Source organism: Nycticebus coucang, chromosome 3 (assembly GCF_027406575.1).
Source record: "Nycticebus coucang isolate mNycCou1 chromosome 3, mNycCou1.pri, whole genome shotgun sequence".
Classification (NCBI taxonomy): domain Eukaryota; kingdom Metazoa; phylum Chordata; class Mammalia; order Primates; family Lorisidae; genus Nycticebus; species Nycticebus coucang.
This window is the reverse complement of record NC_069782.1, coordinates 130,090,773-130,110,252: the sequence shown is the minus strand read 5'-3', so window position 1 is coordinate 130,110,252 and position 19,480 is coordinate 130,090,773. Positions and strand designations below refer to the sequence as shown.

The following is a 19,480-nucleotide window of genomic DNA, read 5'->3' as shown; positions in this document are numbered from 1 at the left end:
AGCAAAACTCCGCGGGAGCGGATGTCCCGGAACCGGAAGCCTGAGGTTTAGTCCCGCCCCCCCACGCTTCACCTCTTGGATCCGCAGCTTCTGATCTGTAGTTATGACTGGACGCGGGACTTCGAGTCGCTTCTTGGCCAGTGTCCTCCACAACGGACTGGGTCGCTACGTGCAGCAACTGCAGCGTCTCAGCTTCACCCTCAGCCGCGACGGGGCCTCGTCCCGCGGTGCCAGGTGAGCTAGGGGAGGTGCGCGGGCGGGAGCGGGGATAGTAACGACTACCAGCGGAGGTCGCCCCAGGTCACGGGTTACAGTGCTGACCAGTCTCGGGTTCCTCAGGGAGTTCGTGGAACAGGAGGTGACCGACTTTGCCCGACGGAACCCTGGAGTCGTGATATATGTGAACACGCGGCCCTGTTGCGTGCCCCGAGTAGTGGCAGAATACCGTGAGTGGGGCTGGGCTAGGGCTGGAGGGCAGGATCGGGTTCGTCCCGCTAGCCGCCTTCCACTCACTCCCCACTTCCCTCCTGCAGTTAACGGGGCTGTGCGCGAGGAGAGCATCCACTGCAAGTCGGTGGAGGAGATCGTGACGCTCGTGCAGAAGCTGGCCAACCAGTCCGGCTTGGAGGTGATCCGCATCCGCAAGCCCTTCCACACAGACAACCCTAGCATCCAGGGCCAGTGGCACCCCTTCACCAACAAATCAACCACGTTTGGCGGGCTACGCCCCCGAGAGGTCCCGGATCCTGCCTCAGAATAGGTGCAAGCACAGTGAAGAGTTGTCCCACCACCTACAGCCCCAGGCTATGGACCTTTATTTCAGTAGAGCTGATTCTTCCTCTTTGGGATTCCAACCCTAGGCAGACAAATGGAACCCACCCAAACGAGAAGTTGACGCCAGAGGTATTGTTTGGATTAAAGAAGAGCTGCCTGTTTTCTTTCCAGTGCTCACTTCTACTTCTTAACCAGTGACATCTCTGAAACATGAGCTGAGAGAACCTTCAAGGATTTGTTTTCTGAAATCCAAATTAATAATAGTGATCTCAAAACACAATAAGGAGTGTCATGGCTGGCTTTTGAAAAATCTCTGCTGGTTTTGCTGCTACAACCATTGAGCTAGAGAGAGCTAGTTCTGTGCTGTGAGCCTGGCATTGTGCTATGCATTTTGTGTGACTGTGTACAGATTAGAAAACTTAGGTTAACAAACTTGACCTGCAGTCATGCTTGATGTCTTATTTCAAAACGTGCATATTCTAAGCATAAAAGCCATTTTTCATTATTCTAAGACTAGTAGAATATATAACATTCCTTTGGGATGGTTAATATCAACAGCCATATGATTGATATAGGCCTGACCCCTGGAGGGAATGATTCTCAGAACACATCCCTGGTAACAAGCTTTCCCTGATCCCGGCTGCAGAACTCCCCTTCTCTAGGCACCTCTTTGTACAGAAATGAATCCGTGTTTTCCTTTGGGCTAGTGGGTGGGTGCTCTGAAAAGCTTCTTGAAGAAGAGAAGGAGAAGAGATAAATGATTATGTTCTAAGTTAGTTTTTTTTTTTTTTTTGTAGAGACAGAGTCTCACTTTATGGCCCTCAGTAGAGTGCCGTGGCATCACACAGCTCACAGCAACCTCCAACTCCTGGGCTTAAGCGATTCTCTTGCCTCAGCCTCCCAAGTAGCTGGGACTACAGGCGCCCGCCACAACGCCCGGCTATTTTTTTTTTGGTTGCAGTTTGGCCGGGGCCGGGTTTGAACCCGCCACCCTCGGCATATGGGGCCAGCACCTTACTGACTGAGCCACAGGCACCGCCCCTAAGCTTAGTTTTAAAAAGGGATGGGTGGGGAAGAAATAAGAGTCAGGAAGTAAAAATCTATAAACTCTTGTATGAATTCTTGAAATGTAATTTTTCTTTTTTATCATGCCCTATCACCATGATCAGTGACTAGTGTGAGCCTTAATAAAAGGGACCATGTGCCTGCCCAGGACAGAAGCTGAGGATCCCAAGTTCCTTAGCAAGTGGTATTATGGGGAAGCAGAGCCAACCTTGGATGCAGAAATCACTGCAGCACCTTCTCTTGGCTCAGGAGCCTGTCCCCTGGTGATGGGAGTAGGCTAGTCTAGACCAAGCAGACTACTTACAGCTGTGGGGAAAGAGGGTATTTATTAACCAACATGGGGGGAGGAGCTGAGCCCAGGCTCCCCACTCTGTCACATGCCTCTTCCACCCACCTGGGTGGTGAGTGGGGGCATTCCTAAAGAAGTATAGCCATTCTCGCAATAAATACATTCATTGTGGGGTGGAGGTGGGAGAGGCTGGTGGAAGGGCAGTAAAAACCCGTGGGATTCCACGTTCTCAGCTACAAAAATAAGTCATCCTCATCCAAAGGGCAAGGGAGAACTCAGTCAAGATTGATTGTCCCATATAGGCCTAGAGACAGCAGAGGCCCCTGGACCTTGAAAGTGCCCCGGTGAGGTAGGACAGGGGTGGGAGCCAAGCATCCAAACTCCCAGCCTCTGCCCTTTGCATAGTTCCAAGAACGGGCTTCATGAGCCAGTTGAGACATCAGATCTTTCCTCACTTCCCCTGTTGTAGTCTAGGGGAAGCAAATGGTTAGTCCCCCAAAGGGAGGCTGGCTCATCGAGTGCAGTGTTGGTCATCCGTCCTGGGGAAGGGTCTGTGAGGACAGCTAAATAGGAGGAGGATCTCCCTTTGAAATGTCCCTGGACCAAACCCGACAGACGGGTCCATGGTGGCAAGGGGAGGCTCAGAAAGTGCATGTGGGTGGAAATGTAAGCACATGTGTGATACAAGTTTGTGTTACCACATGTGTGTGGGGGAGGGACATGCCTGGAGGTCTGTCTCTATTGAGAATGACCAAAGGGAGTAGGGAGGCTGACTCACAAGAGCTGTATAGAAAGGGAGAAGAGGAGAACAATGCAGGCTTACCTCCCCAGGCCAGCCTCTTGCCAAGCTTTTGTCAAAGAGGTCACCACGTGGAGCTGGGAGTGGGGAAGAGGACTAGAATGGGATGTGACAAGAAGAAGGGATGAAAACAAGAATGTACCAGGAGAAGATGGGGGTGGGAACACTGCAGCCCAGCTGATAAACATTATTCCATGTGCACATGTATGCAGGGCTCAAGTGGCTGACAGAGGTCTTGTCTGGCTTCAGGACCATCCAACACACAGGGCCATGCAGAGGGTGATGACATTGAGGCCATCTGGACCTGCAGAGCCCTGCCTAGGAGAAAGAGAAAGGGTTTGGGCAGATGAATGGGACAGCAGGATGGAGTCCTCTCCTCCCAAGTGTGTCGGTTAAGGGGAGAGGAACTGGGTCTGGGTCTGCAGAGCACCTAGTCCTGAGGGAGCACCTACCTCTGAGGAGCACCGATGGGCCTGGGCTGCTCACATGTGGGTCTGTGGAGACTGAGGAAGGGGCTTTGGCTAGGCCTGACTCAGGCCAGCCCTACAGGGACACTAAAATGTTGGGAGAAGGGTAAGGAGTGGGGAGTGTGAAGGAAGGGGGGCTGTGTTGGGAAGGCAGTGGCCCAGCCCCAGGTAGACAGGCTGGCTTGGAACAGTGTTTGTTCTGGTAGGCTGCCCTTAAACAGAGCTCTCATCTAGCTGCTCTACAAGTTGCGTGTGCTTCCTCTTCTCCAGGATGCGGCTGAGTTCCTCCGTGAAGGAGCAGGGCCCTGCTGGTACTCCATTGTTGCTCTGCCTCAGGAGCACATAGCTGTTGCCATTCATTCTTCGCAGCCGACTAGGCAGAGCCACCAGCCCATTGGTCAGCTCAGCCGGGGGTGGTGGGGGTGGTGGGGGTGGTGGGGCTGGGGCTCCCTCCCCAGGGATGATCTGGAGGCAGCTGCCCTCCAGGCCACCAGCCCCCTCCCCATTGTCACCCTCATCTTCCTCTCCAGGACACTGGCCTGAGACTGTCTGCAGCTGCACAGCAGATCCCCCTGCTCTGCCAGCCCGACCCAGTGAGTATTTCCGTCGGCGCCCTCGTCTGCCTTCCTGCAGACAGGCCACATAAAGGAGGGAGGAGGCCAGGATGAGGCAGAGGCCACCAAGTACAGCAATGGCTAGCACATAGAGCATCCTCACATCAGGTGCCAGCTGTGCCCCAGGCATGGCAGGGGCTTGCGGAGCTGGGGCCGAAGAGGCCCGCCGGACTGTGAGGCTATAGGAGGCCAGCAGGGTGCGGAGGCCATTCTCTTCAGCGTAGCAGCCGTAGTTGCCACTGTGCTTGGGTTGTGTGTCTGTCACCAGCAGCCCATCCACACCTACACGGTAGCCATCCTGCCCATCACTTAGGCCCATGCTCCCATTGAGTAGCCACAAGGCCCGGGCCAGGTTGGATGGCTGGTCACAGGGCAGGAGGACATCATCACCCTGGAGCACAGAGCGGGTCTTTAGTGGTGGTGGTGGCCCTGGAAGGGGAGGAGAGGGAAGAAGTCAATGCTTGCCCATCCCAGGAAGGGAACTGGAGATGGCAAGCCAATTGTTCACTGCTAAGTCCTTGACAACAAGCTCAGAATCTGGAATCACAGTGATAGCTGAACTCTGTGCTCATGCATCCGCGTAAGGTTCACAGTGGCTCTTTCCAGGAAGCAGGCAGTGCCTTGGGCCTTTTTTCATTCTTTCTCCATGTTCTTATCATCTCCTGTGGTTTCAATTCCAACCATCTGCCAATGGCTCTTAATCTCTGCATCCAATACAGACCTTGCTTCTGAGTGCCAGATTTGAATGTCTGCCATGTGCTGGATATGTCCATGTGAAGTCTCTTGGGCACCTCAGTAAGGCCAAAGCACTTCCAAGCTACACCAGGTCCTTTCCTTGTAGTGCGACCACTGAATGGCATCACCAGCTACCTAGCTGCTTAAATCAGAAACCTGGGAGTCTGCTTTGCTAGTCTTTCTTCCTCACCTGTGTAGCCAACACTAACCAAGATTCTGTTTCTAGACTCTTAACGCAGACCTGTTCACTTCTCTCCTATGACTGCCAGCCACTGTGGCCCGCACTCTGACCTTACCTAACAAATAGATCAGTGGGGTGATCTTTAAAAAACACACATTTAATCATGCCACTCCCCTGCCTAAAACTCTCCAGAGGTTTCCTACTGCTTTTCAGATAAAGACCCAATTTTCTTTAATTTTTTTTTTTTTTTTTTGAGACGGAGTCTCATTATGTCACCCTCGGTAGAGTGCCGTGGTATCGCAACCTCCACTATTGGGCTTAAGCGATTCTCTTGCCTCAGCCTCCCAAGTAGCAGGGACTACAGGCACCCACTATAATGCCCAGCTATTGTTTTGTTGTTGTCATTGTTATTTGGCAGGCCCAGGCCTGGTTCGAACCCACCAGCCCTGGTGCATGTGGCCAGTGCCCTAACCACTGAGCTCTGGGCACCGAGCCTAAAGACCCAATTTTCAATATGGTCCCTGGCCACTTCTCAAGCCTATTCTGTTGCTTAAACACACCAAGCTCCTTTTGCCTGTTGTTCTTTCTGCTTGGTTGCGTTTGTGCTATGCTGTGCCTTCCACTTACAGGAGATAGCATAACAACTATGCTATGGAAGCCCAAACTTTTTTTTTTTTGTAGAGACAGAGTCTCATTTTATCGCCCTTGGTAGAGTGCCGTGGCCTCACACAGCTCACAGCAACCTCCAACTCCTGGGCTTCAGCGATTCTCTTGCCTCAGCCTCCTGAGTAGCTGGGACTACAGGCGCCCGCCACAACGCCCGGCTATTTTTTGGTTTGCAGTTCAGCCAGGGCTGGGTTTGAACCCGCCATCCTCGGTATATGGGGCCGGCGCCCTACTGACTGAGCCACAGGCGCCGCCCTGGAAGCCCAAACTTTAGTCAGACTGCTTGTGGGCAGGTTTCAATTCTTACTCTCCTATTTAATAGCTGAATAACCTGGAGCAGTTTACTTATATTTCTGTGCCTCAGAGAGGTTTGTCCCTCATGGGAATAATAATGCACCTCGGTGTGCTCTCACCTAATGGGCACAATGTCAGGGTATAAGGCACACCTCCTGGGTGAGGGGCACAACTACAACAGGGACTTTACCTAACAAATGCAAACATTGTAACATCATTTGTACTCTCATATTAATCTGAAAAAAAAAAAAGTCACATAAAAGTAAAAAAATAAAAATAGAAGATAAAATCTCCAACCTGGTCTTTAAAAAAGAAAAAAGGCACCCTTCTTAGGAATGCTGTAAGAATAAATGAGTTGGGTAGAAGTATTTAGATCAGTGCCTGGCACAAAGTTAAGTACTCAGTACATCTTAGTTATGATTATTAACTTTTATGTGGGATATTACAAAAGTTATGAGGTACACAGAAAGTAAGAAATGTGAAATCTACATGGACAGAAATAATCGGAGACTTCCCAGCAACATAGTTAAGCTGTGCAAGTTGAAACTTACACAGGTGAATCAGAAAGGATGCTGATGGCTATATTTCTTGGAAGTGAAATAAGGGACCTTAATGCAGCTTTTTTTTTTTTTTTTTTTTGAGACAGTCCCATTATATCACCTTCAGTAGAGTGTTGTGGCATTACAGCTCACATACAGCGACCTCTAACTTCTGGGCTTAAGTGATTCTCTTGCCTCAGCCTCCCTAGTAGCTGGGACTACAGGCACCCGTCACAATGCCCAGCTATTTTGTTTTTTGGGGTTTTTTTGCAATTTTTGGCTGGGGCTGGGTTTGAATAAGCCACCTCCGACATATGGGGCTGGCGCCCTACCCCTTTGAGCCACAGGAGCTGCCCCCAGCTATTTTGTTGTTGTTGTTGTAGTTGTCATTGTTGTTTAGCAAGCGAGTTGGGTTTGAACCCTCCTGCCTCTGTGTATGTGGCCGGCGCCCTAACCACTGATCTATGGGTGCCAAGCCAGTTTCAAAATTTTTCTAGTGACCCACACGTTCTTGCTTTAGATACCAGTTTGGTCATCTGATCTGATCTTGGGGGAAATACCCATTACCCCTTTGAACCTTTTTCACAGTTGTGATTATTTATAAGCATAAGTATTTGTGTGATCATTTGATTGCCTATCTGCTCTTCCATCACTTCCACTTGGCTATAAGCTCCAGAAGTGGGAAGACTCTACCCATATTGAACCTGTTTCCTCACTTTTAATTCATTTGGACAGTAAATGTTTGTTAAACACTTCCTCTGTTCCATGGTCTGTGCTGGGTAAGCTTCACCAAAGGCACACAGGCACTCAAATACAAACATGCACATACTGATGATAGTAAATGGTGAAGAGGATAGACATAGCTAGACCCCTGCACATTCATGAGTGTCACTTACCCGTATCTCTGCTGCCCTCACAGCCTCGATTTCCTCTTTCTATGTCCTGTATCAGTGCTATCCTGGAGATAGAAGGTCAGGATTCGTGAACAAGGGGATCTGGGCTTCAGTTTCCCCAGCAAAAGGGTTGATAGGACTATTATCAATAACTAGCTCCCCCTCCTCCAACAGCTGGCAGGCCTTCTTCTTCCACTCAGGCCACATGTGACCCTCACCTCCCACCACCTCCCACCTGCTACCCTGGGACCTGTTGGTTACAGTGGTGGCTGCCAGGCAGGCATGAGTACTGGGGTCCCAGCCACAATAAGGGTCCCGGGCCAGGATGCAGTCATAGCAGGAATGGTAGCGGAAGCAGCTGGACAGTGGTAGCTGGATGACTCCACTAGGGGCCCCCACGTAGAGGCTGTGCTAGGAGCCAGAGAGGACAGCCAGTCAGCAATACCCCTGATTCCTACTTATAGACACAGCCTCTGTCCAACCTCCCCACTCCCACTGCCTATTCCAGCAAGGCTGTATTAAGGGTCACAAATCAGGGGCTACCTGCATCAGAGAGATAACTAGATTCTCCACAGACTGGGGCTCCTTGAAAACTTGTGTCTCTTCAATAATGTGCATCCCAGAGCCCAGGACCACAGCCTTATGGATCCAACCATCAGCTGGCATGGAAAGGGCAGTGAGTCAGACCCCAACAATGGGAGTACCCTGTGAGGGCTAATGGGAACAGCTCAGAAGACATGAGGTTGGGGGCAGGAGACAGCTGGTAGCAGTACTCTCAGGACATTGGATACTCCAGGCTACTCATAGCAGCAATTATTGGATTTAGAAGCATTATTGATCAGGGTCAACAGGGATCAAGGATTTGGGTCAGAAGCACCTGTTCCCAAAAAGAGCAGGTCATAGGTGGGTCCAGCAGGTGTGGTGACGGGTGTCCCTGTGAGGTGTGTATAGCGCACATTGCGCTTGAGCAGCAGGGGCCGTCCACGTGTGGGTACCACAGGCCGAGCCATCAGTGGGTGCAACTTCACAAAGTCCAGGACCAGGGATGGCAAGTCTTGGGATGAGTTGTAGCCTTGGTTGCGCAATGAATCTGTGATGCACTGTGGTGGGGATAGGGGTGGTGAGCCTCAGGACTCCACTACCTGCCTGCCCTCTCCACAATGCCACACCCTCTTGCCCCTCCGAGGGGCTCTGTTTACTCGGCAATGGCCCCAGGCCTGGGTACTCACCGAGCCAGGCCGGGGCTCAGGCACCCCACCCTCGTAGCGGCCCCAGCGCCGGGCACCATCCTGGTACTCCATGTAGGGGCCTGTAAAGACAGCCTGCACCTCGGCCAGGTCATAGCGGCAGATGGCTGAGGCCTCCAGGGTCTTCCTAGAGAAGCAATATAGGGGAGGGGGCCAAATCACACTGAGTGAAGCCTGCCCCCTGACCCATGCTCAGCCTGGAGTCCACTGTCATCCTGGCCAACCCCAGCCATAAGCCCAAAGAGCATCTCCTGAAATTCTCACTTTCCAGCCAGCCTTCCCCACAGTGATCATATTTCCTCTTTGGCCTCTGCTTCAGCCCCTGTTCTTTGCCTCCCCATTGTCCCTCCACTGACCACTGTGTGTTCAGCGTGAAGGCTGCATAGAAGTGTGTACGGGATGAGGTGTCAACATCCAGGCTGCAGACCCCACGTAGTGTCTCATACTGTGGAATGTGGCAGATGAGACGAGCCTTCAAGAAGGATGTCCACTTCTTCTGCAGGATCTTCTTCCCTCCTAGGTCTCCCTGCAGAGGTAGGGGCATAGGGTTAGTGGCCAGGGTCAGAGGTCCAGCCTCTACACTCGTGCCCCAACCTTAGCCCTATGCACCTTGCACACTCGGGCCACACGGGCCACACGGTAGCTGTTTCGGCTCTGAGAGAAGCTGCTGGAGCCCTCCTCAGCGGCACGCTCCGTGAAGAAGTAGTAAACTTTGTCATCATCACCCACTGTGCTGGCCTTGCTCTCCCGCACGAGGACAGAGTACACAAACTCAGCATCTGTGGGCAGTTCAAATGGCTTCTGAAACAATCTGGGGATGCTTCCTAGACCCTTACCCTTCACTTGGCAACACACAGGACAGGACAGGAATGGACAGGCTCACCTGGGGGATTGGGGATGGGATGGTCAGCTGCCCAAGGGAGTAAGAATGAAAAAATAGTCCCCTACCCCCCATCATCCTGTGCCTCATCCTCCTAACCATTGAGCCAGTGCATTGGTGCTTCCTCAGTTCTCAGGGAGTGTGGGTGGCGGCTCCGGCGGATGTCAGGTATGCTCCGGAATTCATACCGCGTGGCTGTATAGAGGCCTCCATCTGAGGCAGGGACAAGCCAGGCATGAGACATATCATATATGACAGGGCACATGACATGCATTGGTGGCTAGACCTAGAGACAAATTCCATGTCCTAAAAGCACCATACTGATGGTAGACAAATGGCCTGCTCACCGATGACAAGGCCTGTGAAACCACGGGCTGGGTCATAAGGACATTTCTCCTTTCCCTCCTCGAAGCTGGTTGGCAAGGTGAAGGCCTCGGCATCCTGGGGAATGAGGTGCCAGCAATTAGTTCTGAGGACAGGCAGGGGTGGTGGCTCAAGGTCAGACTAGTCTGGGGTCAGGAATCAGCAATCAGGGCTAGGAGCAGGTAAACTCACAATGGCAGCACAGAGAGGCTGGAAGGCATGAGTTCCACATGCATAGAGGTGGGTGGTGTTGAGCCGCTGTAGGAACCGCACGTGGTTGAAGCATTCAGTCTGTAGTATGAGGTGGGGAAATGCTGTGAGCCCCGTGCCTGGCTAGAGACCGCCTCCATTGGCTCTTGTCCCCATCCATAGGACAACAGTTCTTTCCAAGATCTGCATGGATCTTCTCACTGAACACAGAATATTCCCTGGAGCTCACTGTCCTTGGCTTCCCAGTGACATGATGCTCTTCTCTCCTGTATCCCTCAGATTACCTGACACCACTCTGCCAACTTCTGTGTCTCCTGCAGTTCCCTCCACCCCCAGTTCAGGAGTTCCTGGGATGCTACCACCCTGAGATACTTCTCTCGTGGAGCTCCTCAGTAACTCCCCACTGTCCTGGACCCCTACTCCCAGGATCATACTATCCAATCTATCCCTAGGCTCCAGCTCTCTCTCCACCTGATATCCCAGAGACACATCACTTGCCTCGTCAGAAACAAGCGTATTGTCTCCTTCCTTACCTGCATCTTCCTTCCTAAACCTGTTCGTCCAGTCTTTCCCACCTCACTTGCTCCATCCATCCTACGACTCACTCCAGAATCTAAGAATCATCCTTGGTGCTTCCCACTCCTTTACCTCCACATCTAGTTCCTCTCCATGACAGATTCATTATCTTGACGTGATCCACTTCACCACCACCACCACCCAGTCCAAATTACTACCATCACCTCTTCCCTGGACAACTGCAGTGGCACCTCATCACTCTCTTAAGTCCCCACCACATAAAAATGACTTTATCTCTTTATGAATGAGGAATACATGCACATAGTATGAAATTAAAAAGGTACAAAGGGATATGCTCTAAACAGAAAGTTGCCCATTTATCTCTGTGCCCCTGGTCACTTTCAAAGAAGATGGCTGTTACTATTGTCTGGTCTTTCCTTTCAGAGATATTCTACCAATAACATACTTTTGTTTCCCTCCAACTGCTTTCCAAGGCATATTTTTAAAATGTAAACCAGATCATGTCACTGCAGTGGCTCACCAGTGCCCTGAATATAGAGTCCCATGTGCTCCTGTCCCTGTCCCTTTCTATGGCCCCACTCCTCCTGCTTCAGCCACATTAGCCTTCTCTGCCCACCAAATGTCCTCACCTGCTGCCCTCTTGATTTCTTTGTATTGTTATCCAGGGTCTGAGTTCACACAGTCCTCTTTGTCTCCTCCCACTCCCACTCCTGGTGCAGGCCCCGGCATCTGTTCCTCCACTCTACCTGCCTGCTCAGGCCCCTTCCTCTGACCCATGTGGTGCCCCTGACCTCACTGGTTTTCCTGCCCCCAGCCTCACCCTATTCTAATCATCCATTGCTTGGGTCAGATAAGTATTCCTATAGTGATGTTTCTCCAAGATGTTTGCATTTTTTTTTTTTGTGGTTTTTTGGCCAGGGCTGGGTTTGAACCCGCCACCTCCGGCATATGGGATTGGCGCCCTACTCCTTGAGCCACAGGTGCTGCCAGATGTTTGCATTTTTAAAAGGAAAGCAGGGAGGAATTTTGTGGTCAAGTAAGTGTGAAAACCATGGGCAAAACTTTTTTTTTTTTTAATGAGACAGAGCTTTACCCTGGGTAGAGTCCTGTGGCATCATAGCTCACAGCAACCTCAAACTCTTGGGCTCAAGCGATCCTTGTCTCAGCCTCCCAAGTAGCTGGGACTACAGGCACCCACCACAACACCCAGCTAGTTTTTCTATTTTTAGTAGAGACAGGGTCTCACTCGAACTCCTCAGCTCAGGTGATCCACCTGCCTCAGCTTCCCAGAGTGCTGGGATTATAGGTGTGAGCCACTGTGCCCAGCCTGGTAAAACCTTTCTTTATTAGGGGATTTTTCTTTCTTTCTTTCTTTTTTTTTTTTGTGGTTTTTGGCCAGGGCTGGATTTGAACCCACCACCTCTGGCATATGGGACCGGCGCCCTACTCCTTGAGCCACAGGCGCCACCCTATTAGGGGACTTTTCAAAACCTTAAGGATGCTGTTGTGCACTGTGGCATTGAGCATGCAGCGCTTCCCAAACCCATTAGGCCATTAAACCCCTCTTTTAAAAACAAATGTTCCTAAGCTGGGCATGGTGGCTTAGCTTGTGATCCTAGCACTCTGGAAGGCCAAGGCAGGTGGATTGCCTGAGCTCATAGGTTTGAGACCAGCCTGAGCCAGACTAAGACCTCGTCTCAAAAAAAAGCTGGGTGTCATGGCGGACGCCTGTAGTCCCAGCTACTCGGAAGGCTGAGGCAAAGGTATTGCTTGAGTCCAAGAGTTTGAGGTTGCTGTGAGCTGTGAGGCCACCGCACTCTTACCGAGGACTACAAAGTGAGACTCTGTCTCAAAAAAAAAAAAAAGAAGGAATGTTCCTCAGATCATGCTTTGGGAAGTGTTCTCCTAAAACCTTGTTACCCAAAGCATGGACTGGGGTCCAGCAGCACCAGCTTCATCTGTGACCTTCTTAGAATTGTAGTCTTGGGCCCTTTTCCAGACCTATTGAGTTAGCCCCTGTAAGGTGACTCATGTGCACATTACAGTCACAGTTTCAGAGACTCTAAAGCAGTGATTTTCAACCACTGTGCTGTGGCACACAGGTGTGCCATGACAGGATCTTAGGTGTACCATGAAAATGTGAAAATGTTCCCTCCCTTCCTTTCCTTCCTCCCTTCCTTCTTTCTTCTTTCTTTTTTATTTTTTTTGAGACACGGTCTCAAACTGTCGCCCTGGGTAGAGCACCATGGTGTCACAGCTCCCAACAACTTCAAACTCTTGGGCTTAAGCGATTCTCATGGCTCAGCCTCCCAAGTAGCCAGGACTACAGGTGCCTGCCACAACACCTGGCTATTTTTTTGTTGCAGTTGTCATTGTTATTTTAGTTGGTCCAGGCTGGGTTCAAACCTGTCAGCCTCAGTGTATATGGCTGGTGCCCTACCGACTGAGCTTTGGGTACCACCTCTTTAGTTTTTGAGACAGAGTCTCAAGCTATTGCCCTGGGTAGAATGCCATGGCATCATAGCTCATAGGAACCTCCAACTCAGGATCAAGCAATCCTCTTGCCTCAGTTTTTCTATTTTTAGTAGAGATGGGGTCTTGTTTTTGCTCAGGCTGGTCTCCAACTCGTGAGCTCAAGTAACCTACCCTCCTTGGCCTCCCAGAGTGTTAGGATTACAGGCATGAGCCACTGTGCCTGGCCCCCGTGAAAATTATTAAAGATCATTAATTAAATTATTTTCAAAAGAAGTTCTAAGCACAGTAAGTATATTCTTTTTTTTTTACTCTTTTCTTTGATAAGTATAATTTAATTATGCTGCAAAAGTTTAACTATAAGTTCAAATGTACTGTGAGATAAAAAAGAAAGGTTGAAAAACACTGCTGTAAAGTATTGTGAGGGTATAAGGGTGCTCATTGTTATAGAATAAAACCCAAATTCCCAGCTGGACATTTATGACCCTCCACCACAATCTAGGTTCCACCTGCCTCACCACCTGTTTTCTACCCTTGCTGCACCAAGAAGTAGCTTTTTTTTTTTTTTGTGGAGACAGGGTCTCTCTCTGTCACCCAGGTAGAGTGCAGTAGTGTCATCATAGCTCACTACAACCTCAAATTCTTGGTTTCAAGCAGTCCCCCTGCTTCAGTCTCCCAAGTAGCTGGGACACAGGTGGATACCAGCTAGTTAACTTTTTATTTTTTGTAGAGATGGAGTCTCACTCTTTCCCAGGCTAAAAAGCAGTTTTGAGAGACTCTCCTGGACATGCCTCTTTAAACGCAGCTGTCCCAACATGATTGCAGATCCTCTGGATCACGTTCTGGGGCCAGTAGGCCTTGGGAATGTGTATTTTTAAAAAAACTCTCCTGATGGATCTGTTACATAGCCAGACATGGGATCTCCAGAGACACCCTGTTGTTTAGCTAGAAGAGCTGACACTTCAAAATGCCCCTCCGTGGAATACTGGGTACTTGAGCTATATTTCTTAATCAAAGCCTCATTTTTCTCATCTGTAAAATGGGGAATACTTCTACTTATTAGTGTTATTTTAAAGTTAGCAGAGATTTCTACACCATATTCCTGCTCCCCCAATAAGAATTAGCTGAGATAATAGCTAAGTCAGCAGTACATGGCCCCTCACTTATGATGATTCAATGGGATTAGGGGGACATAATCCCATTGTAAGTTGAGGAGCATATGTAGAGGTTACTTATTGTTATCATGATTATTATCTGGGAGCCCAGAGGGGATTAAGATGCCATTGTAGGCCAAACTAATAGGTCACCAGATGTTTGATTAGAAGTGCTGTGCCCAGGGCCTGTCATTCAGTAAAACTTATAATGTATATTGTGGTTGCTGAGATGGACTGGTAGGTCTGTACTTCCCCATCTGTCTCCCCACCAACCCTGGCATCCCTGATAGAGAAGGAAGGAGGAGGAAAGGAGCTGGGGGCAGGGCAGATCACATACCTGGTTGTTTTTCCCTTTTTGATGACATTTGCTTTGCATCTCTGGAGAGGCTTCCCAGTGGATCTAGTAGGGGTAAAGGGAATGGGCTGATGCATTGGCCCCACTGCTCATTACCTATAGGACCCTAGGGAGCTGGGGAAATTGGGATGGGGATGAATTTCAGGAGTAGCATTGGATGCAGGGACGTCAATGGTTTGGGAAGGGCAGTGCTGTCTGACTAGGGAGCTATGGAAGGCTCGCAGGGTTTCTGGGAAATTGAAGTCCTATGGAGCTGGATGAGGCTGGAGACCCTCTGGGTAGTCCAGGTTCCAGGGGCTGACCTCTTTGTGAGCCCCATCTCCTATGTCATGGGCACTGAGAGAGAACAGGGCGCCTCGGGCTCCCACCAGCAGCCTCTGTGAGGCCTCCTCCAGCAGCAGTGTTGAGTAGTTCTGGGCTTGGCCCTTGAAGTGCCGGGTCCCAGAGAGCTCTGGGGAGAGCAGGAGCAGTGAGCCCAGTTCTGGGGTGCCTCCCGACCCCCAGCCCATGTTCCCACTGCCTTTGAAGTTGAAGGTCTAACCTTCATAAGGGATGGTCATCCGAGGGGTGGCATCTAGTTCTCTGGATGGTCTTCGCAGCAAGGGTCCGGGCACTGCAGTTGCTGTGAGGAAGCTCAGGAAGAGGGGCCAGAGCCTCCCGCACATCTTCCTAGGAAGGCCCAGACCAAAAAGACCCCCAAGGGGAGCCAAGGCCAGAGTCACAGATGAGAGATATGGGAAGAACAGTCACAGAGGCCAAAGTCTAGGGAGGTTACTTGGAAGGTCAGGGGTCATAAGGCCATGGGGTCAAGGAGTCATGGGGCCAAGGGGGGTCCTGAAATTGGGGGGACATAGAATCACAGGGTTGTGTGGCCATGGAATCCCAGCTAAGAGGTCAGAGGGAAAGATGGATCACATGCCTTTCCGCAGCAAGTACAAATCCCATGGTGAGAGGGGGTTGTGGAGTTATAGAGGGGTTGTAGGTTATCGATGGGGTCACCCTGCCCCTGACAGCAGAGTTAGTCCTGGTTTTCTGATGTCTGTTTTCTGAAGAAAAAAAAACAGGAAAAAAGCTCTTTGATTTGTGTGTGGGTGGAAGATGAATGACATTACCCAAACTTCAGGGGGCACTGAAGGGAGGAGGTCCAGCCTCCATAGAACTCCCACGCTAGAACCGACTCACAGTCATTGTGTCCATCCCTTTGCTCAGATGAAGGAGGCTGGGAAACTTGCCCTCCTTATAAGATCCTAGGCTTCCCCAAGCTGAACCCCAGGTAAAAGCCTTCTTTTGGCCCAGTCAGAAGCTCTGCTAGGCCCCCATCTTTGTGGAGTCAGGTTCTGAGAGAATGCCAGCTCCTCCCAACTGTGAGACTCAACTCTGGCAGCAGCTGCCCGGCTGCCTGCGGGGGTGCCTTATGCAGGAAGGCCTGACCACAGACGCTTAAAGGGCCTTTGTTTATTTTGTCCTGTTTCCCTTTGTTTTTTCTTTTCGTTAGTCTGAGAGGTCCTTCTGGAATTCATCTTTAATTATAACTTCTTCTTGGCATTCCTCTCAAGGGGGTGCACAGGCATCCACACCTGTCCCTACCTGCAGTCAGGCACTCACAAGCCCCAGCGTGGAGATCAGGGTCTCCTTGGCTGCACAGATACAGTGTCTGTGCAGGAGGCTTTAATGTGTAAGGCCAGGTGCTTGAGACATAAGCAACGTGGAAAAGGTAAACAATGGGATCCCTGAGCTCTTGGTCCGTCCTCCCTCTCTTCCCCATCTTAGAGATACTTCCAAAATCTGTACCCTCCCTGTAGCCAGCCATCTGGGGATGGGTGTGGGGGTCATTGGCAGGCTTCTCCTAACCCTGTAACTGTCTCCTGATCTCTGAGGGGGGCTCATGAAGGTTTCCTGGGCTGGGCCAGGTGTGGAGGAGACCTGACCTACCCCATCTCATCAGACACCCACAATCAGTACCAGAGGGTGCCTGGAGCTTCACTCTTACTCTCCAGGTCAAATATTAACTCTCTGGCCTTGAAGAGAGGGGAAGAATCAGGAGCTGGCCAGAAGGATAACAGGAACTGGAGAACTTATTCAAGAGGCAAAGGTCAGCACTGTAGAGGTAGAGCCCAGTGGAGAGAGTAGAATATGAAAGGGAGAAAAAGGGGTCCTTGGACCACAGAAAGGTCACCAGTTCCTCCTTTGGGGGCTGGGGCAGAGGAGGCTGCAGACAAGCTGCTCATGCCCCACCCCTCACTGTGTAGGCACACCTGTTTACCTTGGGGACCTCCTATTTGCTTTGTGTAAAGGGGGGAGCCTGTGGCTAGGAACACACCCTAGGTTAGAGGAACCACCCAGGGTGGGGCAGGGGGCACACTAGTGCAGGTTTACTCTAAGAGTCACGTGGGGCCAGAGGAAGATGATATGTGCACACATGGGTACGCACACACGCAAACACAAGGAAGACTGTGAACATACGGATTCACAGGCGGGTCATTCACATACATACTCACAGGGAGCTTTGCACAAATACGTTCACATAGAGAGCCATGGTCACATATAGTCATACATACTCACAAATAAGGTTATATTCACATGCCCATCCAATCAGCAGGTCACACAGCCTGAGATTGACAAGGAGAGGGTTTATGTGAAGGATTATATACCTTTCAATGGGAGGGTCCTGCACATACACAGGTATTTGTAAGGACACACTAACACATTAATACGGGGGTCAGGCACAGTTATGTTCACAGAAGGGTCAAGTACATGTATGTTTACAGAGTTGTCAAACACATGATTACATTCATGCAGAGACCAGCACACATTCATACGAGGTCTAGTTCTCAATGCAAGCCTGAAAGCTGCTAGTATCCAGTGGGGTGAGTTGCAGAGCAGAACCCTACCTCCCTTCCTGAAAATCCTAATTCTAAGGCCAGATTACAAGTGTGTGTGGTGATGGGGAAGGCTTCTGACCCAAATGCTCAAATGGGATGGATGTGCATGGGTCAAGGCTGCTCTTCAAGGGGGTGAGCAGGTAACTAACCCAGACAGGAGGCTCCTAGCTTCAGCAAAGGAAAGATGCAATGGAACACATCCCTTAGCACGCCCCTACCCCCATATATACTGCACCTCTGGATGGGGGAGTTGGGCTGGAGCACTCAGCCCCCATTTAACGCGTTGGGAGGGAGGGCAGACTAAATGGGCGGGGCATTACACCCCCCCCCCGCTCCTCGGGAAAGGGGTTTCAAGGTCTCCAGTCCACACTCCCACACTCCCAGAGCCCAGTGGAGAGAGTAGAATATGAAAGAGAGAAAAAGGGGTCCTTGGACCACAGAAAGGTCACCAGTTCCTCGTTTGGGGGCTGGGGCAGAGGAGGCTCGCCGAGTTCCACAGTTCGGGTTTCTCCCGAGGGCCAGCCCAGGCTTTAAACTCTGATCTCTATTAGATCCTAGGGGGGAGGAAACTGGGGAGGGGAGACTCTCCAAACATTATCTACGGGGAATCAGGAGGTTCTCGACCTTCAGCTCAGATGTCTACCTGCCTAGAGTATCATCTCTAGATGCCTGGAGGCGGTATCTCCCTCTGCCCAGTAAAATGACAGTCTCTTCTGGCTTGAGAGACCCCCCCACACCCGCCCGCCTCCCTCCAACATCCTGGACAGTCCGCGGTTCTCTCATTTCGTCAGGTCTAATCTGTCAGTCTACTGCTGCAGCTCGAGGACAAACTCTCCTTCGATCCCACCGAACGCTGGGAGACGTGACCCAGATCTTGGGGAACACTGTTCGCCACGCGGCCCCCTCCCCACGCCGATCCCCGACTCCATAGTGGCTGGTCTGCACCCAGCGCGGCCCGAGGCCTGCCTGCGCCCCTCTAAAGCCTTTATGCAGGACCAGGGGACTTGGCGGTGAGAAAGGCCTGGCACAGCTTAGAGGGTGGAATGGACGTGGGGAAGACTTTGCCTGACCTCCGCCCCCCGACTCAGGCCCGGCTGCCGCTCGCACTCCCCGCCTCCCTCACCTTTGCGTTCGGATCCCGGGCCATAGAGACAGCGACGCGCGGCTCGGCGTCCCCACAGTACCAGCTGCAGGAGGAAGGGGCCGAGGCCTCAGGCGGGGCGGGGAGTGGGGGCGGAGCCGGAGGTGGGGCGGGGTCCTAGAAGGCGGGGCCGAATGGGTGGGGTGCGGGGAGGGCGCTGTTCTCCACCTTTACGCCCCCCTACTCTAGCACAAAAGAGATTGAGAGCGAGGCTTACACGTAGTCCTCGGGTTATCAGGCGTTCCCCATCCTCTAGGCACTGTGGCCCTGATGTCGCTCCCTAGCGTTCCCTCCACATGCTTATAACTGCCCTCACCGCCTCTGTAACCCTAGGACTCCCGCGACTTTCCTACTGCTGGGAACGTGCAAACCTGTCCTCGGTGTGGGGGTGGGGAGTGCTTTCTCTCTCAGAGGGCCCTCTGGCCTGTTCTTTAATCCGGACCTCACTTCTTGCGCTCCTGTCACCCCTTCTGCTCTCGGCCTAGGGTACAGAGGGCTACAATAGGTGGAGACCAGACGTTGGGAAAGCTCTGAACACAAGACAGGAGGTTGAACGGTCTCCTGCTGCCTGGCTGTTCAACTTGAGGACTGAGGGGGTGAGATGTGGTCAGGCCTGGAAGGGATGAAACATGAGCTTGACCTGTAGTTCACATAGAAAATATTCTTTCCGGATAGACAAGCCACAAGCATTTGCATCTGTTCATTCATCAAATCTTAGCTCTAACCTAGGTTTGCCTAGGGACTGAGTCACTCAAGACACCTGCCTTTTCTTTAAGCTCATCTTGGACATCATTCTCACTCTGGAACTTCCAGTGCACCCACCCTCCTAGACAATTAAATATCCTGTCTCTCTGAGGTTCAATCACCTTACCCAGCAGCAATCTAGAAAACCCCTTCAGAGTCAATTCCCCAACTCCTTTACT

The 19,480-nt window shown here is 51.3% G+C and overlaps 2 protein-coding genes across 4 annotated transcripts; one reads left to right on the top strand and one right to left on the bottom strand.

The window, feature by feature from the left end:
* The first annotated feature begins 20 nt into the window (after positions 1 to 20).
* Positions 21 to 1,550, top strand: MRPL43 (mitochondrial ribosomal protein L43). Its single transcript, XM_053582957.1, has 3 exons — positions 21 to 234; positions 340 to 446; positions 534 to 1,550. Exons 1-3 carry the CDS (start codon positions 104 to 106, stop codon positions 758 to 760), a joined length of 465 nt encoding a protein of 154 aa, XP_053438932.1. The 5' UTR covers positions 21 to 103; the 3' UTR covers positions 761 to 1,550.
* A 596-nt stretch (positions 1,551 to 2,146) lies between these two features.
* On the bottom strand, positions 2,147 to 18,632 carry SEMA4G (semaphorin 4G). Of its 3 annotated transcripts, XR_008378726.1 has the most exons (16): positions 18,540 to 18,632; positions 15,076 to 15,580; positions 14,837 to 14,985; positions 14,517 to 14,579; positions 9,999 to 10,097; positions 9,791 to 9,884; positions 9,543 to 9,656; positions 9,173 to 9,342; positions 8,920 to 9,089; positions 8,546 to 8,690; positions 8,194 to 8,416; positions 7,860 to 7,975; positions 7,567 to 7,727; positions 7,320 to 7,381; positions 3,380 to 4,437; positions 2,147 to 3,245 (listed from the first exon to the last, which is right to left on the bottom strand). XR_008378726.1 is itself a non-coding variant. In XM_053582955.1 (15 exons), exons 2-15 carry the CDS (start codon positions 15,197 to 15,199, stop codon positions 3,608 to 3,610), a joined length of 2,520 nt encoding a protein of 839 aa, XP_053438930.1. In that variant the 5' UTR covers positions 15,200 to 15,580; positions 18,540 to 18,632; the 3' UTR covers positions 2,147 to 3,607. The 3 variants fall into 3 exon arrangements, 1 of the variants encoding a protein (XP_053438930.1); XM_053582955.1 differs by having other exon boundaries at positions 2,147 to 4,437; XR_008378727.1 differs by lacking the exons at positions 14,837 to 14,985; positions 18,540 to 18,632 and having other exon boundaries at positions 15,076 to 15,193.
* Between the last annotated feature and the right edge of the window lie 848 nt (positions 18,633 to 19,480).

Excerpts from the sequence above, each read along its gene's own strand:
- SEMA4G (XM_053582955.1), bottom strand. The coding sequence starts at position 15,199 with ATGTGCGGGAGGCTCTGGCCCCTCTTCCTGAGCTTCCTCACAGCAACT. Across the intron at positions 10,098-14,516 it reads AAAAAGGGAAAAACAACCAG|ACTGAATGCTTCAACCACGT; the intron begins GTATGTGATCTG and ends CTCATACTACAG. Across the intron at positions 9,885-9,998 it reads AGCCTCTCTGTGCTGCCATT|GATGCCGAGGCCTTCACCTT; the intron begins GTGAGTTTACCT and ends CTCATTCCCCAG.
- MRPL43 (XM_053582957.1), top strand. The coding sequence starts at position 104 with ATGACTGGACGCGGGACTTCGAGTCGCTTCTTGGCCAGTGTCCTCCAC. Across the intron at positions 235-339 it reads GCCTCGTCCCGCGGTGCCAG|GGAGTTCGTGGAACAGGAGG; the intron begins GTGAGCTAGGGG and ends CGGGTTCCTCAG. Across the intron at positions 447-533 it reads CCGAGTAGTGGCAGAATACC|TTAACGGGGCTGTGCGCGAG; the intron begins GTGAGTGGGGCT and ends TCCCTCCTGCAG.